The 27,791-nt window shown below is 41.9% G+C and overlaps 1 protein-coding gene across 2 annotated transcripts in view; it reads left to right on the top strand.

Moving 5' to 3' along the window:
• The window catches only part of samd11 (sterile alpha motif domain containing 11), an 83,777-nt gene that overhangs the window by 3,197 nt on the left and 52,789 nt on the right, over positions 1–27,791 (top strand). Inside the window, exons 2-3 of one of the 2 annotated variants that reach the window (XM_071475946.1) lie at positions 286–385; positions 19,570–19,658. In XM_071475946.1, the coding sequence (XP_071332047.1) occupies positions 372–385; positions 19,570–19,658 (103 nt within the window). In that variant the 5' untranslated portion in view covers positions 286–371. Of the gene's footprint in view, positions 1–285; positions 386–19,537; positions 19,659–27,791 lie in introns of both variants that reach the window. The other variant, XM_071475947.1, reaches the window with a different exon arrangement.

Genomic DNA, 27,791 nt, shown 5'->3' with positions numbered 1-27,791 from the left:
TTTCATACATGTGCCTCAACCAAATTGTACCAGTCTTTCATCAGCTTTCAGAGGTGAATTTCTGTAAGGCCACATCAGTCATGTGGCTCTTCACCAAATCAGAAAATATCACCACTACGCCCAAAATAGGATTATAGTAATTTCCACAAAGATTGCACTGTAGGAGGAGAGTGGAGTTTAGTGTGTGTATGAGCGTGTGTGTTTGCATGTGTTTGTGTGATGTGTGTTTGGTTCATCATTGAGATTTGTTATATTGCAATCTGTTGCTCTTTGCCTCTTGTACAGTTACCATTACCCAATCTGCGCTGGTTCCAGTGGGAGGAAACACCAAGCAGATCTACATCACATGTGACCAAAATACGCTAATCTAGATGGCTTTCATGAGGTACAGTATGCTATTTATTATTATTATTATTATTATATTATTATTATTTATTATATTATATATATATATATATATATATATACCTATTGCCACTAAAAATTTTTAGGTCATGGAATACAAGACATCAGTCAGACTATCCAAACACACAAGACCTTTGCCATGGGATGTGTGGCCTCCATATGACATTTTACAGTGTGTGTCACTGAGGGCTTTACAAGAAAGCTAACTAGTTAGCCAACTGCATAATTCAGGCTAACTTACATTTAAACATTTTGCTTTCCAAACTTAAACGCTCAATTTTAATCAGCCATATAGATTTTTTTTTTTCCAAGGCAATTGCTTCCTTCTTTTTCTGCACATATATGTGTGAGTGTGAGTGTGTATGTGTGTGTGTGTATATATATATATATATATATATATATTCTCTTTTTCTATTTTATCTTTACAATCCACCGTTTTGTAAAGGTAAATTCTACACATTGTTTGACTGTAAATGCTGAATGTGAATTTAAAGGTTTCATTTTTCCAATTATATTAGTCCAGCAGTGGAAAACACTGTTGATCCAAAAGCAATGCTGGCGCCCCTATAGGCACTGAGGATAATCACATGCCACGTGACCAGAAGGGTTTGAATTAAGAAAATCCCACGCGGCTAGATCTGTCTAGCTAACCCTTCAGACAGCTTGAGGTGGTCACTTGGTTGTCTTTGAATCTGAAAATTCCTAGAAAGTGTGGCTGCTGCTTTACTTTTCTGTTTGTATAGAGGCAAGTTTCCGTCTTTGGTGACGATAAGCGCCAGGACCTACCCTCACCTAGCCTGAGTGTAATTTTATTGGATTATGGTATGACACCAGCCCACTGCATTTCTGCCCTTTCCAAAATGACCTACTGCATGAATACCTTTAGACTTACACGAGCTCTGTGTCTCAGTATCCAAGAACCAAATGACTGAACAACCATCAGTGTCTGCAGAGCCCCACGGTCTCACTATCAGCTAAAAAGTTTAAGAAATAGTAGTAACTACAAAAAATAAAAAAAATACAGCAGTATACTCAAGTGATTTAGCTCCAGGTGCTTGCTATCCTATCTTGATCATGAAATGCAGTGTTTTTGCAACTTATTGTATATATTGCTATTGCTATTGATGGAGCCCTGTGGTACCTTAAATAACAGCGAACAAGAGGCCTTTGGCCACCCAATATGTGAAATAACCCCAGTAGAATAATGCAGACCTGGCAATAATATTGATCTTTTGTAGGATTTTTCTTTCACCACAGTTTACCTGATATTATTGTATTGATACTATTATTGTTTTGTAGTATTTCCCCAATTAACTGCGTGGGGTTGGGGATAGGATGTGGATGTATGCCTTTGTGGATGGTTTTTTTGTATTTGTTTTTGTGTATACTTTTGTGTGTGTGTAATTTTGGCTGTTTTTATGTCAGTGTATGCATGCAGCCATACATTGTAGTATGAGCTTGTGTGTTAACAAGTGTGTACTTGTGTGTTGCGGGTGATGTTGGCCTCCTGAGGCTGATCACCACCCTCTTCCCAGCGTCTTGTTTTTGCCCATCTCTCTGCCTGTGTGGAAGTTGTGTGGGCACCCTCTGGATTGCCTCACTGCCGAAGCATGCCGGACCCTGTTATCCAGCTATCCATCTGTGTTATTGATTTTTTTTCCCTCTTTGTAGAGTTTCATCTTTCCTCCACTTTTCTGTAGAGCGATGGAGAGGGAGGGAGTGCAAGAGAGAAAGGGGGGGCGAGCAAGGGGGCAGAGCAGAGATCTGAGAGCTGGTAGAAGAGGGGGGATGGAGGGATGGAGCATTGGAGGAGCGGAGCAGCAGTGGGGCTTCTGAGGGTAGGGGTGTAAGAGGTTGGGGGGCTCTCGGCCTGGACTATGGATGAGCAGAGGGAAAGAGAGAGAGAGGCTCTCTTGAAGTGCTGGAGCTTTTTTTTCCCTCTCTCTCTTTTCGTTTCTCTCCATTCTCATGGGATCACCCTTCCCCTCTCCTCCCCCTCCTCCTTCTCTCCTTCCTCCTCCATCCTGCTCCGAGGCGCCTCTGGTACACACGCTCCACTCGCCACCCCCTCCTCCCCCTCCTTTTCCTCCTCTGCCTCTCGCTCCGTCCGCCTGCCTGCCGTCTCTCCTTCCCGGGGGGCTTGGGCAGTGCTGGCGGCGCAGCCGTGATTTGCAGGAGATTTGTCTAAGTGAGAAGCAATTAGTGCGCCTAAGCACTGCTAATGTATGCATGCTGAGGCTGCCGCTGCCGCCCTCCTGCTTGGTGGTGCCAGGGCCAGGCCAGGCCAGAGCACCACTGGTGTTCGCTCTCCCTGTCTCCCTTTTTTTTTTCATGTGGAGGTGTCATCTTGTTCTCACTTGCCTTCAGATGACCCAGTCCTCTCTGACTCTATTAGCACAACAATTAGTTGACCATTGGTGCAGAAGTTTGTAATTTATATTTACCACATCACTTTATTCCAAGTATTGTAATGTATGCAGTTGTATATATTACTGTCTCCAGTCCGAAAGCTTCTCCAAAAGGTGCCAGGTTAGAGTGGGGCTGTAAACCTTCTAAATTTAATTAGGGCTCATGGAGGTGACGTCTGTCCCTCATCTTCTCCCACTTAAGTTTCCATTGTAGTCGAAGGAGGCTTCAGTAAGCCTGGAAATTTAAGTCTGTGAGTGATGGTGAGTGGTAGCATAATTTGAGTGCAGTAATCCATCCACACACTAGAGTATACACTCAAATGAACACACATCACAAACACACATGCACAACAAAGTGGAACAGTGGTGGGTGGCAGGATTCCCTTTGAAACCTGCGGTGTAGAAAGGCTTGTTTGCAGGCGTGCATGCATGAGGGACGTTCTGCATGGTGCGACTCCCCAGCTACTTGAAGATGAACTTTGCCCTTTTCTACACGTTCACTCCCTCTTACTCAGACAAAAACAAGATTAAGTCTGCTCATCTTTACGCCGCGCTTTACTGCCTTCCAAGTTGAGGCCTACGTGGACTGTGGGTGGTTTTGGAGCGAGGTGCTCGTTAATTAAAGATAGGATAATTACTGTTGCTTCTTAGCATGGCTTTTGCGGCGCTGATAAGAGGATAATCCTGGAGAGAAAAGCGGAGATCGAAGTAGTCCCCGGTAGACCAGGCCTCCTGCTTGACTGGGCCGGAAGAAAATGCATCCCCAACTCTCCAACCCCCCCGTCCTGTCTCTGCTTCTTTAAAGAGCAGGACTCACAACCAGAGAGTATAGAATATTCAAGAAGGCTGCACTTCAGCAGGAAGAAGCCTACATAAAAGACTCAAAAGACATTAGCCATCGCTTGTTAGGCTGAGGCTTTCTGAAGCTTATTTTAAAAGCTACATTCACTGGTTTAACTGAATTTGGCTAAGAAAAAGCATAATGCTGTGTTTTAACGTAGCAGTGACTTTTTTGATCCTTGTATAGAAATTTTCTTTTTATGTTTATGCTGTCTGTGGGGACAGCATTGAGTACAACATAGATAGATACAGAACTACACTCCTGAATGTGTTTTAGTGCCTTGCTTAAATGCACGTCAGCAGGGTGGATGTCTGCCACTTTGGATATTTGTTTATGGGCATAACATCAGAATCCTACTTGTGTATTTGTTGGAGCCTTCCCTCAATCCAGATACACAAACACACATGGACACACGCAGATATGTAAATAATCAGATTTACAATCCATCTCGCACTCACCACTGTAAGGTTGCATGACCTAACTATCGTTCATGTGTCTCCAACCCACATTTTGTTAAGGGGACTTAGCCATTAGCACTTGCTGAGCTGTTCCCATATGCTGGGCCTCCACAGATCTATAATTCAAGGGTGGCAGATGTCCCCACGCATTATTCATGAGTGTCGTTCCATGCCGGGCTAGCAAGCGAGCCAGCGGCAGAACTGTCAGAAAGTCCTTGCATATAGAGGGTCTCTTCCATGTTGACCTGCAAGTCCACCTTACCTGCTACTTCTTCCTGAAAATGAGCCATAGCAAGCTGGAGATGGAGAATTGTCTCAGAGGATAGACAGAATCATGGGGTTTGGAAGCCACATATATGCAGTGGTGATGCTCTTCTGTTTAGTAGATATAATTGTAATAGTCATAATAAATAAAAATTATTTCTTAAGAGACACTCATCAATTTTACATGTCATTTTACTTGTTACAGGACATCTCTGCCTTTGCATCAGTGCTTTTTTTTTGTCCCTTGCACACCTCCCAATATAATAGAACTATAATACAGGAGTGTCCCTTTCAAAGGGTCAGGTCACCAAATTCACATAAAACAAATCATATTACCTCATACCTCTTGTGATATTGAGCCATACAGATAGTTTGGGTTTTGTTTGTCCCAGTTTTTAGGTATTTTTCACTTTCTGCTGCCATTTAATAGATTGGAGATGAATGGAATTTTGTTTGTGGTGCTCAAAACACTGAAAAACCGCAATAACAAAATTCTGTGGCAATGTTTCCATGTAATAATGTACACAATTAACACAAATCAGCAATTTTCATAGAGATTTTTTTTCAGTAGAACATAGTTCCAGTGACAACAGTTGACAGTAGGGACTGTAAATTATCAAGAGTGACTGGTTTACAAGAACATTTTCTTTCTTTCTTGTCCTAAAATTCTCTTAATTTTTTATGCTTGTTTGTACAAGCGTTCCAAGTTAAATTCCCCCTGTCTCTCCTCATTGCACAGACTTCACTGCCCAGACTTCCAACTTCATGTTCATGAGGAGGTGCACATTTATGACATTTGATCATTACCATTATCAACACCCCTAAAATTGGCATATGAAGATACCTGTTTGGCTTTGTTTGTGGGAAAGTTTCAGTCACAAAAATGTCATTTAAGATTAAAATGAATTTCACACTGCGGAGCTTCAAGTCCACTGTCAGCAATCAAATAAATGCATAACAAATTTAGCCAAACCCGTTGTAAAAAGGGACTCAGAACAAGTAGAAAATGTTACTGATACATCTGTCAGTGACGTTATCATTGGAGTGGCACTGTAGTGTGACAGAAATGAAGACGGAGTGGTTTGGGTTACTTGAAGTTAGATGCTGCAGAAATGTCTTTCTAAAGCAAAGTGGTCCATGATTAATATGCGAGGCATCAAACAACAATCACTGAGGCATTAGATGAGAAAATATTACAGCCTACAGAAGGTGATGGTACACTGTTGCATATTATAACAGAGAATGGACAGCTTAAAGGCTCTGAGACATCTGTTGGAGTGGGAGAATTTTCAAGCTGCTGTGATGAAATATGTCAATAAAACACTAAAATCTGAAAAGAATCTCACAGCAAATTGGTAAGCCATGATGATGATATGGTGAATATTAATTTTGCTTTAAGTTTGTGATATATTTGGGTTTTTATTAATAATAAATCAATTTATCTATCATATTTAAGCAAATTAATTCAGATTAACCCACTGTACAGTCAAGTTTATTAGGAACGCCCACCTAAAACTAATGCAATCTGACACACTTTATTAACTCCTCCTTCATGAAGGTTGTAAAGTTCAGTTTTTGTTGACACTGTTTTATAGAGGTGTTGATTCAACTGTATGATCACTATAGAAGCTGTAATTTGTGGTTGAACTATATTACATGATGTAAGGAGTTGTTATCTGTTGTTAAGCCCTCTCTCATTAATTTGAATCGGGTGGACAAAATTACAGGAACACCTGTTGACATCGCAGTGCAGCTCAACAGTACAACAAACTTCATTCTCCACAATGATCATACAGTTTTCAACAAAAACTGACTGCATTATAACTGTCATGAAGGGAGGATTTATTGCAGGACTGTTGTAGTAGACTGGCCATGACTCATACGGCAGGTTGGGACCACTGGTGAATTTTGTTTTTATCTAAGAGAAAAAGTCTAAAACTTCTAGGTACGAGAAAATTGGTAAATACCACAGATTCTCTTAAAATGCTTGTACCTCCTACTCCTACGTAAGAAAGAGTCTGTTTTCTGAATCTCTATTACTTTTTCTTGCATGAGGCCCATTGTCTCTGGGAATGCAGTGAAATTTTATTCAGCTCAGTTGTGCTCAGGTGGCAGCAAAAACATCAGAGATTGATATCAAAATAAGAATAAAACATAAACTATTAACATGGCTTAACACACCTAGATGTAAGTGAGAACACATTTCTTTGTAATTTGGTTTTAAAACTGCTCACTGCTCCCATCTTATCGCACTTGAGACTGTGTAATGCAGTGCAGAATATTATTGGTACTTTGGAACTGAAGAAGAGGTCAGATTTTGCACGTGTGCACGCATGAGTGTGAAGTGTCTACACTGTAAATCACACCTACATACCTGGAGGGGACAGCAGCATTGTGTGCCGATACCCTCAAAGAGTGGGAGATAAAACACACACACACACACACACACACACAGGCATCCAAGATCACAAGCCGCCGCCAGCGCCAAGCCTGGCCGGCGCTGAACCGGCAACCCGATACCTCCTCCGGAGCCCTGCGGAGGGGGAGAGTGGGTGTGGGAGAGAAGCTTCTATAAAGTCTGTCCCGCCGGTCGGCCGTAACCTGAGCTCCCAGCAGACAGCCGCGGTGCCTTGCAGTCAGGCACAGAGGAGTGTGCGTGTGTGCGTGGGTATGTGCATGTGTTTAGAGATGGGATGGGTGACATGCTGCCACACGCTTGTTACCACGCTTTCAGGCCTGTGTGATTGTTTAGATTACGTATACACACACACCAACACTAAGACCTCCCCTTGATTTTGTGTCTTTCTCACAACTTTACACATATATCCCCTAAACCACTCTGAAATCCTTTCTACAATGTGTTGATACATTGATTCAGTTTTACTGTGACCCTTCCTCTCACTGGAATTGATACAGATGATGAAATGAGGGGAACTTTGTCACTCAGTCACTAAGCTTTTCTCTCCTTCAGGCCTTAGACTTCCTTCCAATAGCTCCTTCCTCTTTACATCTTTGAGCTTCCAACGTGACCATCATCCAAAACATCGAAGACGTCAGCAAGCAGAAAACTGCCGTCAGCTGCCATATTGCTTGCTGTTGCTGCCAGGGTGCTGCCCTTTATGGATGTGAGCAAAGTGTGTGTGGTTGGGGAGCCGGATTGGAGGAGGAGAACGAGTGGGGTGGGGGGGTGATCATGCTTGTCTCTGGGCTGGCAGAGGGACAGGAGCCCCTTGTGTGGTTGCAGTGGGTAAGGAGGTTAACAGAGTCACAGCAGAGCCAAGATGCTGCCTGGGATATTGACAGGTTGGAACCTGAGGGCTCCTGCAGGATAGGAACACACTGCCAGAGGGTTGGTTACCACCACCGCCTGCCTGCCTCGGAGGGAGGGAGGGGTAGGGAGGAGTGAGAGATGAAGGGAGGAGTAGGAGGGAAAGATAGGAGTGGATGAAGGCAAGAGTCTGAGATTCATTCCATCAAAATAGCTAAAAGAAGAGGTTCATGGGAAGGGCATGACATGAGGGTGATTGGCGTGGACGATATGGTTACATTTATTATCACAATATTAATACTATTTTTCCAATAGCTATATACTTTCCCTGGGGTCTTGATTAGGAACACCTATGCACCTGCTTATCCATGCAACTATCTAATCAGCCAATCGCGTAGCAGCAGTGAAATGCTTAAAATGATGCAGTTGCAGCTCAGGAGCTGCAGTTAATTGCTCACGTCAAGCATCAGAATGAGGAAAAAAAACATGATGTCAGTGACCTTGACCATGGCATTATTGTTGATACCGGACAGGCTGGTTTAAGTATTTCTGAAACTGCGGATCTCCTGGAATTTTGATTCACAATAGTTTCTAGTACAACTGTGGTGAGCAGAAAAGCATCTCAGAATGCACAACATGTTGAATCTTGAGGCAGAGAGGATACAACAGCAAAGGACCATGTCGGGCTCTATTCCTCAGCCAACAACAGAAATATGATCCTGGGTGGGCACAAGCTCACCAACACTGGACAGTTGAAGACTGGAAAAATATAGCCTGATCTGAATATCTTGATTTTTTTCTGAGCCACGCAGATGGTAGGGTCAGAATTTGGCATTAATAGCATGAATCCATGGACTTAACCTGCCTTGTGTCAACAGTTCAGGCTGGTCGTGGCAGAGTAATGGTGTAGGGAATGTTTTCTTGGCTTACTTTCAGCTCCTTAATACCAAACAATCATGGTTTAAATGCCACAGCCTGAGTATTGCTGCTGACCATCTGCATCCCTTTATGGCCACAGTTTAACCATCTTTTATCTTTTATGATGTGGTAGAACGAGAGATTGGCAACATGAATGTGCCGCTGACAAATCTGCAGAAACTTTGTGACGCAGTAATTTTAACATGGAGCAGAATCTAAGGAATGTTTCCAATATCACGTGGGATCCATGCCACGAAGAACTGAAGCTGTTTTGAGAGCAAAAGGAGGCCCTTCCCAGTATTAGTATGGTGTTCTTGAGAAAATGCTTGGTGAGTGTAAGTGCAAAATTGTATCTAATATGTTAATGAAAGTTTAGAACAAAACCCTCACTTTTAATTAAAGTTAAGTTTAAATCAAATATGCCAAGCATAACAGCATAATTAAAAGCTTTAAGTTAAGTTTGTTGTAGTTCCACCATCTTTGTGGAGCGCCACTTTGCTGCTTTTACTGAGTAAGAACCAGAGTACATGGTCTGTGTGGTTCAGGGTCATTTGCCATGGTAACGGTGGACGAGGTCAGAAGGTGATTGGCTTAGCTGAGGAGGGTGCTGGCGGCTGTTTGTTGATGCTCTGATAGGGGTGACCTACCCCTGACCTCCACACAAATCAATACTTCCTCCTTAAACTTTCATTTGTCCTCGTTTGCTCGCGCTCACCCCCGTTTGGGAGCAATTAAAGTGGGGCTTGTTGAAAAATGTTTTTAGCCTAAATTGATTTTGGATAGAGATGGGGATTATTGTTCTTTATTACTTTAAAATAAATGCATTATTACATTATGGGTATATATTGTTTTATACACGTTTGTTATAAAACTCGAAGAGAAAAAATGATTGAATCATATAGATTAGTGTGTGTCAATATGTCAGGTCTACAGCAGATAAATTCAGATGTGTATGGCTTTTGTATTGAAGTAGGTGAATGCAAGGTTGGTAAATTTCCAGTCACATATGATTTCAGAGAATAGTCTTTGTACTGTGTTTATAGAGAATCTGCGTGGTGTAGGGAGTCCCTCCAACGCAGGAAAGCCTTTGAGAAGCTCCTTCCTGTCTCTTCACCTCCTCTTCATTGCACTTTTGTTTCTTTCTCTCCTCTCACCCCCTCATTCTCACTTTCACTACCCGTAATCCCCGGTGTGGCCTACGAGGTTTTTGTCTTCTTCTGCAGAACAGCAGGGCTGTGTGGGCTCATGTTTTTTTTTTTTTTTCTTGGGTACCTCTCATATTTATGTCTCCATTCTGGGGTCACCCTTTTCCACTCCCCCACACAGGGAATCACCTCACTTAAAGGCGTTGTGGTTGATTGAGTGGGTGTTTGCCCTTAAACGTTAGTCTTCCACAGTGTGAGTGACATGACATGCAGTGCTGTTAGTTCCTAAAACTGACAGGTCAAAATACAGTGTATGCCTCAGAGCATCCTTATTACTGTGTTTGAGACTTGAGCTTCAGCACTTCATTGTCATATTAACATGAATTTGCATCCATGCAGATCAGGTACGAAATGTAAACAGCAGCAGAGATTTGCTGTACAGTGCCATACACAGCTATTGTCATAATTCAACAGATTCTCATAGTGGATTGTATACTGTCTTATGATAAGCACACATTTTGTATCCTACACAAAGCAGCAATTTTTGGTGCACTACTATGACGCTTTTTGGCAAAAAAATACAAAATCTAACAATTTTTTTGTTTTTTTGCTTAATGTTAAGTGACAGTATTTAGGCAAAAGTTTGGGGCAATTCTTGGAAACTCTTTCATCTTAGTTTTGATGGTTAAAAATGCCTGGTTGAGTCCATGCAGACCACAAATTTCCATACAGTGTATGTATGAACTTAACTACTTACTCTATTACTTAACAAGAAACTATGATTTTTTTTAATTAATAAAAAAATAAACTCTTGCGTGTGTTTTCATCAGTCATTTCAAAAAAGACTCTTGAGTCTGTTCGTCTGATCTCCACAGGCAAGGCATCATTTCCATCTATAAATAAACTTTGTTTATTAAGCACTCTCCAAAAACAGAGTGCTTTCCAGTGTAGTAAAAATACAAGACTTAATCCATTATAAACATACACTGTAGGAGTAATAAAAGTGGATAAAGATAAGAGTAGAGTATTTTATCACAAAATGGACTGGAAACCATAAAGATGCTGCCAAAATGCTGTGGCATTTAAGGTCAGAATCTGAATATCAGACAAGAGATCTGCCGTCTTTAAATGATAACTTGACAGATTCAGCTTTTCTTTAATTTCTGTCTTTTCAAATGTTTGTTTTGGCCTGACAGCATCCTCCAACAACCCACAAACAAACAAGCAGAATACTTTAAGTTTATGGCAGAATTTAGAATTTAAAACAGTGCTGGAGACACAAGAGTGCCTACAGAGATAGAATATTCAAAAGATTTTTCATAGCCCACATTTTGACATGTCATAGCATGAAAAGCACAGGTGTAATTAATAACATTGATAACAACTGCATTCCATTTGGCTGACGCAGTTTCAGGGTCCTGCTGTTGCGCATGCTGGCTCACTGTCATGGATTTCTGGTTCACTTAATGGACCAGAGCCATTATTAATGTCGTTAGTAACACCTGTGCTTTTCCAGCTACGTCAAACTGTGAAAATGGTCTGTGTAATAACTGATAAATCTACCAATCACTTCTCAGTCATGTCTCATCTTTGAATGATGTTTATCTATTTCTGTTAAATCTGTGTTTGGTTTTCACTTTCCTTGTACACTTGCCTTCCTGTAAATGATCAGTCTGTTTCTCCTTGGATTTTCTGTTGATTAGTCCACTGGTACAGGGATTTCCTTGGTATGTTCAGTCACTGCAGCTTCTTATCTTCCAGCTCTTCCTTCACTTGCTAACAAAACCTGATGAAACAGCTGAAGTCATTACTTCCTCTTTGCTAGAGCATTTCTGCATGGAAATGGTGGCTATAGAAATTGTAATAGGTTTCATGAATTGAGTATCAATCTCTTTTGTTATATAAATATGTGATTGCATCAAAACAGACATTTATTTGGAAATGTCACTTATTATCAGTGTAACTCTGGTTATGATGTCACCACCCCCACGTTTTGTTATTTTAGTGACACCAAACTACGTTATGGTGTGAATGAATATCAATACGCTGCCTCAGCCTCTTCTGGCCTGTTTCAGCATTCAGTAGATGTGTGCTTGACTTTGTATTTGTGAGCGAGTTACAGTATATTATCTCCAGAGAGCTTGGCTGTCGTGGCGTTGGGAGGGCTGCGTCGTGGCCATGGCTGCGTGGAGCAGCAGCACAGGAAACGCGTCAAAGCGCTGAGAGCTAACTGGAACCAGATGTCTGAGGCTACCGGCTGGGGGATTCTCACCGTGGAACAAGAGCGTCAGCGGGGGAAGTGAACTTCCCCCTGACTGTCTTGCTGTCTTCTCTGTCTGTCTGTATCTCTGAATCTTTTGTCTTTGGGTTATTTCCTTCTTTCTCTCTGTCAAAACAACCTGATGTATCAGTAGTTTGAGGTTAAGGTAGCTGAAAGACACCACAGCAGGGGATGAATAAAACAGCAAGTGAATAAAAAATGATTTTTTTATTTATTTTTCTCTTCTAGTACACCCTGCATAGTCAGAAGGGCACACCTTCCATTCTTATGTGGAAACCAAATATATCAAAAGATTCAAAGATGATAGAAACTATGATGGGACACATTTAAAAATATAAATATGCCATCATATCCCTTGTAAGAGTTGCTGTGTGTTGCAGCTGTTGGTTTAGTTTAAATAGAACATAACTCATAGCTCATCTCATGCAGCTTCACTGATAGAACCCAGCATACTCCGCCATCTCTGGTTTTACTACCCCATCTCTCTGAAGCTCTCCAGAGTGAGAGATGGAGTTGGCCTGCTTTCTATGCCTGGGAGCATTGCCTGCCCTCCTCCGCTTCACTGCCCCCTGACTTTCTCTCACATATACAGTACAGACACACACATGCGCATTTAAGCACACGTGCACAAACACTGAGATATAACCTTAACTTATTCACTCATGCACAGAAATCATACGTGGCACATGCGTACATATGACGACCCATGCACAGCTGACACTGTATGTGTATGACTGCAGCTGAGCCTCTACTCGTGGCTGCTGAAGCCTCCCCTCAATCTTACCCCAGTCTCTTTGCCACTGGCAGATCCCCTAACACAGGCCACGAGGCGACAGCAACAGCATACACCCACACACGCTCCTGCGATGACAAGTGTTTTATAATATCTTCCTACTAAGAGAAAGACTGACAAGTGACAATGACTCGTGTGTGAGCCTGAAACAATGACAGTGATTACAGATGATCATAAACATTGGCTAGAGTGTGTTTTGAATGTGTGTGGATGCATGTCTGTTAATGGGTGTAAGAGAAATACTCCATCAATGTTTGGTTCGAGCTATTTTCTTTTTTCTTTGCTGCTTTGAGGTGAATCGGCACAGCCTGAAGAACCTGGATAGCTCTGGGTGAGAGCGGCTTTCAGCAGGCTGTTAGTCTTATCATCACACACACGCACACACTTACACACACTATCCCCTCTGACCCAGGCCGTTTCCTGCCCCTGGCTGATCTATTGGCTGATGCCTGCCCTGTGACTGGAGAGAAAGAGAGAAAAAGAGGAGGGAAAAGAAAGTGTGTGTTCGTGCATGTGTGCTCGCGGCCTGTCCCAGCAAATCGATATCCGTCTCGTATCCGTGAGCTGTGCCTGACCCCTGGTCAACCTTGCTCAGCATTGGCGGTTGGAGTCCGTTTTTTCGTTGGGGTCGGAAAACGTGAGAGGCACATCGAGTTTTACCCCCTTGCTAATAGAGGTCTGGGGCTGTGCAAAAGTGTGAAAAGTCCTGACTTAAATGTGCCAGTCTGAAGAGGCACTAACAATGTATCGGAGGAATGGTGAAATAACAGAAAACAATTGGTGTAGTTGCTTATGATTTTTTCAGTTGGTCAAAGTATAGTTCAAAGTATTACACTAGAAATTAGTCTGACATGATTTTAAACTGCAACAATGGAGACACTGGTTTTAATGAAAGCAGTGGAATCATATCTTTGGTCTATCATGTGGTTTCAGGAAAAAGGATGTAAAAAGTTTATCTCAGTTTTTACTTTAAATTTTATATAGATGATCATGTTGTGCACATGGCTGAGATACTAAAAACCATTCAGATTGTGTGCGTGCATGTGTGTTTGCGTGTACACATGCATGCACATAAGTACATGTGTCTGTATGTGTGAGAGCAACATAGAACTTGCCTGGACGTTAGTTTGCTAGTCGGACTCAGCCTTGCGTGTTGTTGGTGTGTGCTGATAGAGGCTCCAGCTCCTGGGCTGAGCGGGGCTGCGGGTGCTAGCCGCCGCCGGCACTAATTGAACTCTGCCGCTAAGGTAAGGGGGGGAGGAGGAGGCTGTCAGCGAGGGAGAGAAAAGAAAAAAAAGAAGGAAGAAAAAAATAGCGTGGTGAGGGCGAAGTGCCCCTGGGGGGTTGGGTCCCTGCCTGCCTGCCTGCCTGCCTTTCGTTCTCCAGCTCCTTCTCCCCTCCCCATCTAAATAGCCGTGCCGGCGCTCCAGGGCTTCCTGCGCCTTATCTGCTGATAATTGGGCACTGGAGCTCCACAGCTCGCTTATGAAATATAGATTCCTGACGGAGGGGAAGGATGGGGGTGGGGGTGGGGGGGGTGGGGGGGGGGGGGTAAGGTGGTGGAGGGAGTGTGCAGGCAGAGAGAAAAGCCCCCGGTCGTATCAGAGAGCGTGGAGCCTTGTGGGCTCTGCAGTGTTGCTCTGGCTCGTTTAGCAAACACAGCCCCAATAGTTAGGGTGAAGGCCTCTGTACTGAGCAGCCCACACTGTCACAGACAATTGCAAAACAATGCTTTGTTCCTATTGTTCGTTGCACCTACAGTGTTCAAATAGCTGTAAATTGCGTGGGTGTCGTTTGTCACAGAGCATGTGAAATTTTCTAAGCAATTTAAAAAAATGTAGTAGGGAATTGCCCCATTGCAATGTTCACTGCTCTACAGATCCTGTTCACAGTGCCTTACTGTTTGCATATTCAATACCGGAAATGGTGTGAATGAGTAGCCTGCATAGTTACGGTGTCATTTAAGCGTGTCCTGATGAGGGTATGTTATGAAACTCAGTATTCCTCTGTGTATGAATGGAAGAGGATGTTATTTTCCTGCAGCGAGGTTGGGATGCTATCTGCAGTCTCATGGGGGAACGTTATTGGATCACAACATGGAGACCAAATCTCAGAGAGAGAAGAGCGGGGAATACTCTGCTGGGTGCTGAACACAGCATGTATCCGTCTTGTCCACGGCTACTTTTCTTTATGGCTTTGAGCAAGGTTGTTCATTTAGCATTTCATTTCATAATCTAATCTACTGAAGTAGAGAAGAAATATTCAATTACCTCAACTGAAAAACAAATTACTATGTGAAAAAAATGCACTATTTTATACTCAAATGTGCCATAATGTACTTTGCTGTCATGTCTGAAGTCAGTGGGAGGAGGTGTCTCTGAATGTCTTATGTTGGAATGAATCTCTGTAGTTGTGGACTTTAAAGTGCAGAAACTCACTTAAAGCCAGACCAGTTTTTCTTCAAGCAGATTAGCATTGCTACATTTACAGGAATCATCTAAAAGGATATTAGGTTCAACAGCACAGTATGTAACACGTCAAAACATTGTGTCTTTTCTTCAGGTCGGTTATACTATGTCCTCAAATTCACACACACTCAGACAGGTCAGTGCATGCCCCAGTTAGCTAGTGAGCGACTGGGTTAATGAATGGGGCGCTACCTGCTTGACTGTGAGAGATGGAAAGGGGGTTGGAATTAAAGAACAGGCTGGAAGGCAGACTTCTCCACATGCATAAGTGTATGCATGAGTTTCTGCAGCTCAGTGCTCTTAGAATATAGTAGGTTACATACAGGCTATATGACAACTGGCACATGAAGTTTTCTTACACTCAGGGAAATGTTGCACACATTTTTTTGGGACATTCAGAGAAAAAAAACAAAAAACAAATGGGCCTGGCTATGGCAGCTTCAGGAGCGATTCCCCTTTGTAGCCTTACCTCTGTATTTCACATTATTTTTTTAAACAATTCCAGCTCACAACTAAATTGTGGCCAAAAGTCAGAGAACCCTATACCCTGAGTAATGGCTCCATCATCATGTTGACCAAAGCTACCACATGCGCCAACACAATAACTCACCTGTTACATGTTTTCCCCCTAAACAACTTTTATTTACGGGACACAAATACCAGCACTGGGTTATGCATTGATCTTGGCACGGCCACGCTGCACACCCCGAATCATTTTGCTTGGACCACCAGGGCCCTTTTGGTCAATAGCAATTGCAATGCCCTGCACTATTTCAATTACAATTAGCATGGAGGCCTAGCGGCTGATTTATGGCCTTGTTTTCCTTCCCCTTCCTTCCCCTGTGCATTAATCACCCCCACGCCGGCCTGTGTGATCCTCACTTCATCTACCTGCCACGTTAGCCACCCTGCCATGCCTTCCCCTCCTCCTCTCCTCCCTAACTCCTGCCCATGGGGAACAGTGGGTGTCCTTAACTTTATACAGATCAGAGAAAGGATCAGGCTGCATGTAACTTAATGCTGGAGCATCTGATTGTCACTCATTTATTATGTGTAATGAGCAGATGTTCCTAGGCAAAGAAACATGAAAGTTGTGGTTTCCTTCAGAGTTTTTTTTACCATTGGGACACTAAAATGAGTTCAGTACAGTATAATTAAATTTGTTGAATTTCATCCTGAGGAATGCAGAATCTAAAAATGGTCCCAGTCTTTGTAAATACACATACAGGGCACACACCTACATAAATACATAAATATTATGCTCATGATAAATAACCACAGGATAAACATGTCCATATCATATTCATGGCCTCTGGTCATGTGCTGCAGCTCTGAGCGCAGGTTTGGAAATTTCCTGTCTTGACTGGGAAATTACGTTACAACCTTCAAAGACTCTCATCCGTCAGATGACATTTGGTCACCATCAGGCTGCGATTAACAGGCCTATTTTGGATAGTCTAGAAAGTGTTTGGGACAGAGCAGTGTCTCTCCACTCCTCCTGTGCTGTGTTGGAGGCTGAGTCATCCAGGGCCAGACGTTTCCACTGGGACAATGTACCAATCCCTGGTGGCCACACTCTGTCTTGTTTATACGGCCCGTCCGCAGCCCCGTGCATCTGGCAGCAGCTCACTTGCTTCCAACCTCTTGTCCCTTCCCTGTTCCTTCAACCTTTTGACGTTCTACCTCAAATGCTTGGTGTGTGTTTGTGTGGGTTGGGCTGGGTTGGGGGGGTGGGGGGTGGTAGTGACCAAGCAATGTGGCCCTCTGTGGATTTAGAGGGCCAATAAAAACACAAGGTAGTGAGCTGCTTTGGGCAGACTAAACAATTGTGCATACAACATCCAGACTGGAGCTTCTCTGATAGGTGGGTGGTGTGCAAGCATGTACGTCTGCATGTACCAGTATAAAAACGGATCACATATTTTCTAGCAAAATGGAAGGAAATGTTTCTTTAGGTTTAGGTTTGATTCTGATCTAGAGCAAGACTGGTTGGCAAACTCTAACTCTGTTGACTGTGGGCTTTTAGAGTCTTTTAGCTCTTTATTTCTTGCATTCACGCCAGTGGAATGGGAAGAATAGGAAAGCCCAAATTAGTGGTCTTTTTCATGTTATGCATATTTTATTTGTAGTGCTTCATTAACAAGTGAAATAATAATTCAAACACTGTACAGCTTCTTTTTGATTTGCTTAATTGCTTGTAATAGTGATTCTGTTTGGATGTAAATTCTAATGATTGCTACTTGGGAGATATTGCATAGTTCACACAACCTGAAATTACAGCTAGAAAGCTGATGTGAATGGTTTTCTACATCCAGCTTCAAACAAGGTCAATTATTAATTTCTACAGTAATTGTTAATCCATGAAGGTTAATAAGCACAGTACCATCCCAAAGCCAATTTTTATTGGCATGACTTCATCCCCGTTCAAGTGAATGGGCAGAGTGTGACCAAGGACGATTGCAGTGAAGCACTAGTGTGCATTGTGTAGTTTGCCGCACAATGTGAAAGTTAGCGCACATCAGGAAGTTAGAGAACTTTTCCCGCTTGTGCTTTGGGCAGTTTTTGCTCAGACAAATTGGTGCCATCTTGGAGTCCAGTATCCAGCTCTTCTAATACATCCATGACTCCATCACTAGAGGTGTCATTTATAGTTAATCATTATTCTTAATGCTTTATAGCTGAGTTATTACAATGCATTAATAGAAGGAGCCTTTCAGGTTGCTGGGTTGTGAATGTTAATTTTTTTCAGCCTCTCTAACCTCTGACCCTTCTCAAACATGGTTGCTGAAGATCCAGGCCAAGAACCATTTATTAATGACTCACTCACATTTATTAACTCTACACCTAATGGCTTGTTGTAAAGTGGAAACCATTGTGTAATGAAGTTTGTATGTTCTGTGGCCATTAAACCTTCAGTTACAAATGTTAGTAAGTCATCAATAAATGATTGCTGACCCAGATGCTCTTTTGCCACTTTTGAAGGGGAGGAAACCAAAGAATCAATGGGAGGGTCTTTTCTGTCTTAAAAGACAAAGCCTTAAAGACAGCACCAGTTCTCCTCAGTACACTTCTGCACAATTTTTCAAGGTACTTGGCAGGTAGGCTGTTCCAAGCATCTTGGAGAACTTGGCACAGTTCTTCTGTGGATTTAGGCTGTCTCGGTGTCTTCTGTCTCTTCATGTAATCCCAGACTGACTCAATGATGTTGAGATCAGGGCTCTGTGGGGGCTAGACCATCTGTTGCAGGACTCCTTGTTCTTCTTGTCACTGAAGGTAGTTCTTTATGACTCTGGCTGTCTGGCTGTATTTTTGAGTTTGTTGTCATGCTGCAGAGTCAATTTGGGACCGATCAGAAGCCTTACTAGGATTGCATAAAAGTTAAGAATCTAAACATCTAAAATGCCTCAAACTTTTGCACAGTACTGTTTATAAATGTACATTTATTGAGTAATGCAGCAAGCTTTCAGTAGACTGAAACTTTTTAACTTAAATATCTGGGCATGCCTCTTGTAATACCAATAACAGTGCAAATCTACATCCATTCACCTTCAACTGTGTTTTTTTTATTGACTGTGTAAGCATTGTGTAACTCCTAATAGCTTCAATTTATATAATTCAGCTAAACAGCAGCATTCATTTCATTTTCTGTGGAAATTGGGTTTTGTGGCCAATTAAGGTAAAAATGATTTAGCTTTTATGCTCAGACATTCTGTCACACAATGCTTATAAAGGTAAAGCTTGTAAAATTAGGTTATTTATTAAAAACTTGAAAGCTGAAACTTGTTTTTGCACATTAAATGTATTGTGTTTTGTTGTCTGTTGTACTGAAATATGTTCAATGCATCAAACCACAGCCCCTGTATTGTGTATCTGAACAAACTGTGCGCTGGATTTGTTGTTACACCCTGTAAAAACTGACGTATTAACAGTTATACCAACATAGTCTTCAGTGACAACTAATGACCATAAGGCAAGTTATTTTTGTACAAATTGTATTGATATTTATGTTTACTTACTTAACTATAACCTATAAAGTACAAGTTATAGATGTAATCTGGTAAGTTTTTATTTTGGTCAGTGAGTTTTCTGACACAGACGTTCATATTACTGATGTGTATACTACTCTTGTGAGTCATTCCCGATAAAGTTTACTGTATTACATAATTATGCACATTGTTAAGTCTTTGACATATGCCACAAAAGCATATAAATGCTGTTCAAAGGTGAGGAAATGTCTTGCAACTCCTGAAATAAAGAACTAAGCTCTGGAAAACTGTGAATGTTACAGGTTACGAGACAAGTGTATTTGTTGTGATGCAGGGATTGTTCCAACTACTGTTTGGAGCCGAATATGAAGAATTTAACAAACACAAGGACTGTGAAACATTGGAGGCAGTGCATCAAGAGTGGTGAGTGTTTATCCTCTTCTTCTTGCATCTGAAACCTGATCAGAGCATACGACCAGTTAAACACAGGTTCTTTCAGATTTGGTTCCCAGTTGCATCAGGTTGTTTGACTTTGATTTTGTTTTTTGGATTCCATCTTACGTTTACAGTTCCGTTTGGTTTTTATATGATTATCTGGACCTGTGAAGAGCTCTGTTATTGACCTTATGAATATATCTTTTACAAAATAGTACCAGCCTTTCTAAATCGTTTTCCACATATGGTCTGTTTTTGTCGCGGGAGGTGGTGTATTCATATGACCTCTGTATGACCCGAGCAGGCTCTCTTGTTTAACACCTGGATGCTGAGTGAGGAGGTTCAGCTAGTGTCTCTCTTTTCCACACAGGAAGTTAGGATTCCCTGTCTACAAACAACACAGGAATCTGTAGGATAAGCAGAGGAGAGAGGGAGGCAGAGTTAAAACCCAGTCCTCAAACAACACAGGAAGCTGTCAGATAAGTAGAGGAGAAATTGAGAGAGAGAAATGAATGTTGCCTCTCCTGCTTTTGAAGTATTTATGAGAATCTTCCACTAAGACTGAACTTCCCTCTCACAGACTTGAGAGTCAGCCCAGGTAGAACTTATCTTGGCCACTGAAGCTGTAAGGTATTCATATTTCGATAAAGTTAGGGGCAGCGAAAAATTGACCCATAAAATGAGCGCAGAGGGTTTTCTCAGATTCAGGTCATTCCAGGCAAAATGGGCAAAGCAACTGTCATTTTGCACTGATTAAACAAAACCACTCTTTCCAGTGTAACATCACTTCAAACTTGCGTATGTATATACGTATAGATTGTCATATGTGTTTCATACAAATACCCATCTGATTAAATAAACCCTAAATTTGACTTTCTCTTGTAATTGATCTATCACAGTATGCCAAGCCACATGAAACCTTTCCTTCTCTGCCTGTAACACCTACACATTCTCATACATGAACACATGAGCATGTAGACAAGCATCAGTGCATACACACATACTTGCGCGCGCGCACACACACACACACACACACACACAGACACACAGAAAAAGCTACCCTGAAAAGGAGTGCTGTATTGGGTTTTCTTCAGGAAGTGCGGCTCCTCTAAAGCTCTGGTCAGATGAAAGGCGAAGAGCTGCATCGATCGGCCCAGAGCGGGGGGTAGTAGAGCGAGTGTTTTGTGTGTGTGTGTGTGTGTGTGTGTGTGTGTGTGTGTGTGTGTGTGTGTGTGTGTGTGTGTGTGTGCATGTGTGAATGTGCGCACACACTGGTAGGGGCTGGGGGGGGGTTGGTAGCAGAGCCTGTGGTGTGTCTGCCTGATGTGGGGCTGCCAGCCAGGCGAGGAGCAAAAGGCCAGAGGGGTACGGGGGGCAGAGAGAGGGGGGCAGCGGGTTGTCGCTGTGGCCCCATGGCTCCACTGTAACCCTTGGCACCTCTATACAGCATGCACAAACACAAACACACATTCATGCACACACAACACCAACACCAGTATGCTGTTGTTGATGAGAGCTGTCAGAGAATTAAACAACATGGCTACGAATGAGACACAAAACATTTTTCATCCATCTTGTATGACTTTTCGGCCTATCATTTGAAATTTTTCAATACTAGCGCAGAAACCTTTTTTTCATTTAACAAAAGAAGCTTAAGTTGTGCAGTGTGCCTGAACACAAGCATAAATAACCTAACATTACCAAAATATTTATTTGAATCAGGAGCTAGACGCTTAAAGAAAGAAAATAAGATTATGAATCTGACCACACATCCCATGCCACCTTTCAGGACTTGACAGTTTTCCCCACTGTGCTGTGGACACATTTCAGTCTATACCAAAAAAGCACTGGGCGTAACACTCAGTCCTAGTTACTTTAAAACAGTCAGAGCATTTGCTTTATGTTTTCATAATGTTGATTTTCTTACAGCTGAACAACAATGAATTCTTTCACAATAATAATATACTGAGTTATTGATTTCAGTAACCTTAACATAATTCTTCAACACCAAAAGTGAAGTGGTATGACAAAAAACAGTTTGACTTAAGTGGTTGCAAAGGTTGCAAAGTGGTTGCAAAGTGAAATAGTTTCTTGCAGAAATCACTCGCCTTTTTTACCTTTACAGACAAAATCAATAAGCTTGTTTACATTAACAATCCCTAACCCTAACCTTTAATTTGAAAACAACAGGTAATTTGATGGGAGGCCATTCTTTTTAACTTACAAACAAAGCTCAATTCAGCATTGCAAATGTGAGATGTCCTCGCAGTCAGTGCTCCAACATCAAAAACTAAACAGAGTTCCTTATAAAAGTACTTGATGCAAAAATAGAATTTTATGAAAGTCACTGACACTGATAGTCTAAACAAGTACAGAACATTAAGCTGTGGATAGTATTGCCACGGGCACACTAAATGGAAACCATTTTCTGGATGGGCTGTTCAAATAAATAAGAGTTAAACAGTTGACAGACCATTATTTTACATCTCAAAAACATGTAATTTGAGCAGCTACTGGTTCATACTGCAGCAGGGTTTGGTCCCACCATCCAATCTGCATCTATCTACCGGAAACAACCCATGTCAAACAAACCACACTCTTTGGAAGCCGTCAGAGGCTTAGGCTGGTTTGACCTGTGAACACATAAGTTTGTGTTTTGCACTTAAATGGAAAGATCTAGAAATAGACAAATATTTGGCTGTGGCATGTATAAATTCTCTCTGTGTCTTATCAGATTCATTTGAGCCAACACAGGACCATATGTGGACTTGGGCAGGGTGTGCCTGACCCTCTGTGCTTTGTGCCCCGGGGGAGAGATCGGCCAGGGCGGCTCGCTAATTGAAATGTGTTGGCGACTCATTGACGTCTCGGCTCCAGTTTCAGGGCTATTTCGAACCGCAGTGCTGATTGCTGGTTTCACATCACACAGGGGAAAAAATCAATAGTAGCTGGGAGAGCTAGGGTTTATTCTTTGCAAGCAGACATTAATGCTTTGCAGAGGAGGGTTTGATATTTATCATTTGTCATTTTGTCTCTGCAGATCAGCCTGAACTGTAGAATATATCCAAAATGCTGAGAGTGATAGCTGACACTGCTTGTGAAGAGTTTCCAGAAAATAATGCAGATTCAACGTCCTGATCCACAACAGTCTTCACAGGGCTGGCCAGGCCAAGTAATAATTCCACTTCTTCAATTTCCCTCAAAACTTTTCTTGTGTCTCTTTTTCTCTGTTTTCAACACAGAGAGAAAAACTCGACCTCTGGTAAGCATCAAACAAGCCTTGTTGTGGAAAAATTATTTACAAGGACTTTGCTTGTGCTTTCAGCACTGCACAGTTCAGAGGGCTGACTATCACTATCTTCCAAAGGCCTCAGTTTTCTTATGTTCCAACTGTTTTTATTTTTGCATAGATTAGTGGCAACTAACTCTTTTTAATGCAGTGAAATAATTTCAGATGTTAAGTTTGGTACACAATATGTCCACTTTAGTCTATCACTGAACTTCATAGAATCTGTCACACATTTAACAGTCAAGTCTTTACCACCTAGATCCTCATTATACTACTCTGCATTTAACTTAATAATCTCACAACGTCTGTCTTTGTAGTTGTGGTTTTGCTGGCCATGGTTTTGATCTCCTGTTGGATTCCAGGCGCCCAATTTGGTATTAAATCGTGGTCATACATGGCACTGCTCATATCAATGAGTTCTGTTCTTATTGCATTGTTTGAAATCACTAAGTCGAATCTCTTGAAGGCTAATGTAGCCTACTATCTGGGCTTTGGCTGTTGGCGCTGCTACCCTTCAAACAGAGTGAGCCCTTTGAAAAATGGATTGCGGAAGAGATAAGAAATAATTTATGTTCCTATCACTGCCTCGCACAAATATGGTGGGGAATACTGTGCCAATAACTCCCACAAACTCAGAGAGGCACGCTATCTTTTACTACACAAATTATTAACGGCGCTGGGGAGGAAGGGGAGACGCTGTGCATTTTTTGCTAGATAGACCTGGCTCATTGCTCGTTGAAGCTTTGAGTTCACCACTGTGCTTTATGAGCAAAGATAAGGACCCCTAAAATGCAAAATGTGTTTAAATACAAAATGAAAAAAAGAATCATGTAGAATTTTAAATTTGATCATTTTCAGCCTCATCATAATGAGTAAAAGTTTCATTTAGACAAAATGAGAGACTGTGAAATCATTATTTTCTGTGTGTGTGTGTGCTGTCTGTGCTGTGTGTTTGTGTGTGAACAGGGAATAGAAGGAGGAGGGGAGGGAGTCCAAAGGGGAGTGTTGAGGGAGGATACTCGGGGTCGGGTGTCCGCTCGCCTCTGTCGGCTGGCGTTGACAGCTACAGACGCTGGTCTAAAATGAGAATCCTCTTGGGCCGCCTGCCTGCCCATCCAGCAAGAAAATAAATCCCATGTGGACGAGCCGCTGTGTGGGATCACAGACAGCCGCCTGACCCCCCAGATCCGCCGGGGGAGGCCAAGGGCGCCGGCACGACAGCATAAACCCCCCTCAGCCCCCTTCAGGGTCTAATGTTACTCTGCCTGCTTGCCAACACTGAAATTCTGGAGTTGCAGTCCTGTGCTCCCATACTTTTTCAGTTTTGAAACTGTTTTTTGGGGAATTTTTGGACGAGTGTTTGAGTGAACATTTAGCTTAAGGCCCAAGTTATTCCATAAAAATAGCACAGAGGTCTCTCCGTGCTTCCAGGGCCATACACTGTTAAAAATGTTTTGAAACCTAAAACGTAGGGGAAATTCAACTTAAACCTTAGTGAAAAAGGGGCTGGTGTTCAGAGGCTGTGCACAGTGGCCAAAAACATCGCCTGGTGAGCAATTAGAGACACGTACTGAGAATGAAAAGTTTTGAAATATGATGTGGTGTTTAGCACTACCACCAGATGGAGGGTATTGAAATGCCAAATTCAGTGCTTTCCAGAGACTCTTGTCAGAAATTCAGCACTCTGATCCACATTTTCCCCTCTAATGTGTGATGTTTCTCCATGTCTGCAAACATAACACACTCGAAGAGAGAGAGACTGTATCCCCTGAAACATTTTCTGATATTAAATTACTCAAATTCCTGCTTAGGGGAGCTAAACTCCCTCCCAGACCCCTGAGAAGTTTCATGTCTACGTAAAATGAGAATGAGTCAGCAAAGGCAGCACCTTTTTAAAGGAGCAAATAGAATTAATGACTATGAACAGCTACAACAGAAGGTTGACCTGAAGCAAGAGTCTAGCTTCTTCTACTCTGCTTTTATCAAATAGCACAGAAATGAGACGTGCTATAAAAAAGTAGAGGAAGATGAAATGTAGCACAATGAATTAGAATCAAGGTGATTTCCAGTTTAATGTGTAAGTTGTGACATTTCATCATGGCACAAAAATTTGATAGATTACTGCTTCAGTCATCTCTTTGAGCAGCCCAGTATCATAGGGATTACATTCATTTTGCCCTTTTCATATGGAGGCTAAAGTAAGAGTGAGGAGATTGGGATGGTGATGGGGGTGTAGCGTGTCCAGTTCATGCAGGAGACCAGAGTTTGTGTCACACATAATTACCACAGTCTTTCCCTAACCGTAACCCAGTGTTTTAGGTGTCTAACCCTAACCATGTCTTGGATTTCTTGCAGTTCCTGCACATATATGAATTTAAAGGGTTAATTCACCCAATGCACTGAAAACTAATTTTCTCACTTTTGTGGTATCTAACCATGCAGATAGTTTTGGTTTAATTTGCTCATTAGATAGAAGAGATTTAATCTTGAGATGAAGTCTTGAGATATCAAACTTGTAATCTTCTTTGCTCCTCACCATTATAATAGAAGTGAATGGAATTTTGTCTGAGGCACTCATACCATTGGAAATTATATTTTAAAATATTCAGCATCAGTGTTTTATTCCAAAAACCTTGTCCTATTACACTGGATAATCCACAAACTTCACATCTCAACAATTTGCACTGGAGTTACTTAACACCAAAGAAACCTGTGAAACCTGTTGACAGGGAGGTTTGTGGATTATTTTATGAAAAGGACACTATTCATGGACAGAGATGTTGTTAAAGTTGTGAGCATCACAAATGCTATTCACCTCCATTGTTTGGGGTGGGGGCAGAAATGTCGGAAAGGCACCCGAATCTCCTCAAAGTCTATTCAGTTAAAACCACAACTGTTTGCATGGGTGGATATATCATTGCAGGCAGGTGAAAAATATATCATTTTCTAATTTTGAGTGAACTAACCCTTTAAACTTTAATTTGTAAACTGGGAATCAATGCAGGTCCCCAACAAAAGGGAAACTTGTTTGGATGTTTTCTTATCTCCTGAGAAGTCTTACAGAAGTGGAATTCGTGGGTTAAATTTAACAGGGTTTAAGTCTCTTTGGCTGAACACCTCCTGTGAAACTTAAGTTGCAGTCTTTTTCATGAACTATTTCGGCGTGTTTATCATCTCTTATATTTCTATGGGGAAATAGGACAAGACTTAGTGCGCACGCTTTCTAAAGAAATTCATACTCTGCTTTAAATAGTTAATTACTCTCGCCGTGTCTCCGGCGGTGTCTGGATGTGGATGGAGGGAGAGAAGGAGACGCTTCTGTCTGTCTTCCTTTCTTTTTTTCCAGTAGGGGCAGGCCTATATATTTTGCAGCTCATGTCTGAAAGGCTGGCTCCAAGCACTAGGGGTGGGCTCTCGCTCTCTGATGGTTTTCCAGTGAGTATTTGTCAGGTCAGACTGTGCACCGCCCGGCGGTCTCCGCTCCTCTCCCCGGGTTATTTATTACCTCTCTCCCCCGCCGGCAGCGCTGCGGCTCCGGGGCTGCTGCCAACAACGGCGCAGAGGCGGGGGCCGCGTTAGGGGGGTTCCCGTCGGACGAATAGAGGAAGCAATAGACATGAAATGCAGTTTGAGGAAGGACAGAATTCGTGCCTCATTACATGGCAAAGTAACCGTCCTCGACATTTTCAGTAAACATCCATTATGGTTTGCTCAACGAGGACTGAGCTCACTAACTCCAGGAGAGGACTGGTGTTTAGTTAACATATTGTTTTTCTTTTTTCCAGTGAAACATTGTAGAGCTGGAAGTCACAAATTAACGCATTATCTCATACTATCACCATTGGTGCTAAAGGAATTAGGCAGTTCATTGACAACAGATTTAATTACCAACAGTTTTAATACTTAATTAATAATATAGGTCACTTATCAATGATCATGACAAATGTTCACAGGTTCCATCTTTTCAAATGGAAGAATTTGCTGCTTTTCTCTCACTAATACCATTGTAAATCAGATATCTTTGTCACCTTTGAATCAAAACTGTGATGGTAGTTTTTGACTTTTTAACTGACATTTTATAAGGTAACTTACCATGGTAATTACCATAGTTAATTACCATAGTTTGCCACATACTGTGATAATGCTGATTCATAATACAACCGTCCACGCAAATTGTCAATATTACTGTATCTACATGTACTAATCCACATTCAGCTACATCTAAACACAGCATCGCTATACCTCAAAGGAAAATATCATCTCAAAAGGCAAATTTTGTCTTATCTAATCACTATATTATTTTTATGAACTGGTTTTTGTATCATTTTTAGTGACTTTTATAAATAGTTGTGGACCGTAACCATGTACATTTGTGCACAGTAATAACAGACGGATGAAACCAGGTTCAAGATTTGTCCAATACACTTACAGCAATGTGATTATGAGAGCTGTCATTTCAAAGTCATACGCAGAATTTGAATGTCTGGATATATGGAAGACACTCCTCAAGGAATGTATTATGAAGCTGCTGACAATGTAGCATATCTGTATGACATAACATTTATAACACATTAAGGGTCATGATATATCGCAATATGAATTATATTGTCAACCTGAAAAGCAAAAAATCCATCCTTAGTGGTAGATTAGTTTTCTTCCTGTGAGCATCTAGTCATGAAATTTGGCTAATGCCTCAGTTTAAAATGTTGATGGCTTTGATGTCAGACCCTGAGAATATAGAAGTGAGGGTTTTGTGTTCAAGACTCACCAGCTTGATCATACTTGAACCAGCGTTCAGTAATAGAGAGAGAGACTTTAAGAGGAGGGAGGAG

The sequence above is a fragment of the Trachinotus anak genome, unplaced genomic scaffold, assembly GCF_046630095.1.
Source record: "Trachinotus anak isolate AG129_WGS33_773 ecotype Australia unplaced genomic scaffold, CSIRO_AGI_Tana_v1 ptg000004l, whole genome shotgun sequence".
Classification (NCBI taxonomy): Eukaryota; Metazoa; Chordata; class Actinopteri; order Carangiformes; family Carangidae; genus Trachinotus; species Trachinotus anak.
This window is presented reverse-complemented; position numbering and strand designations above follow the sequence as displayed.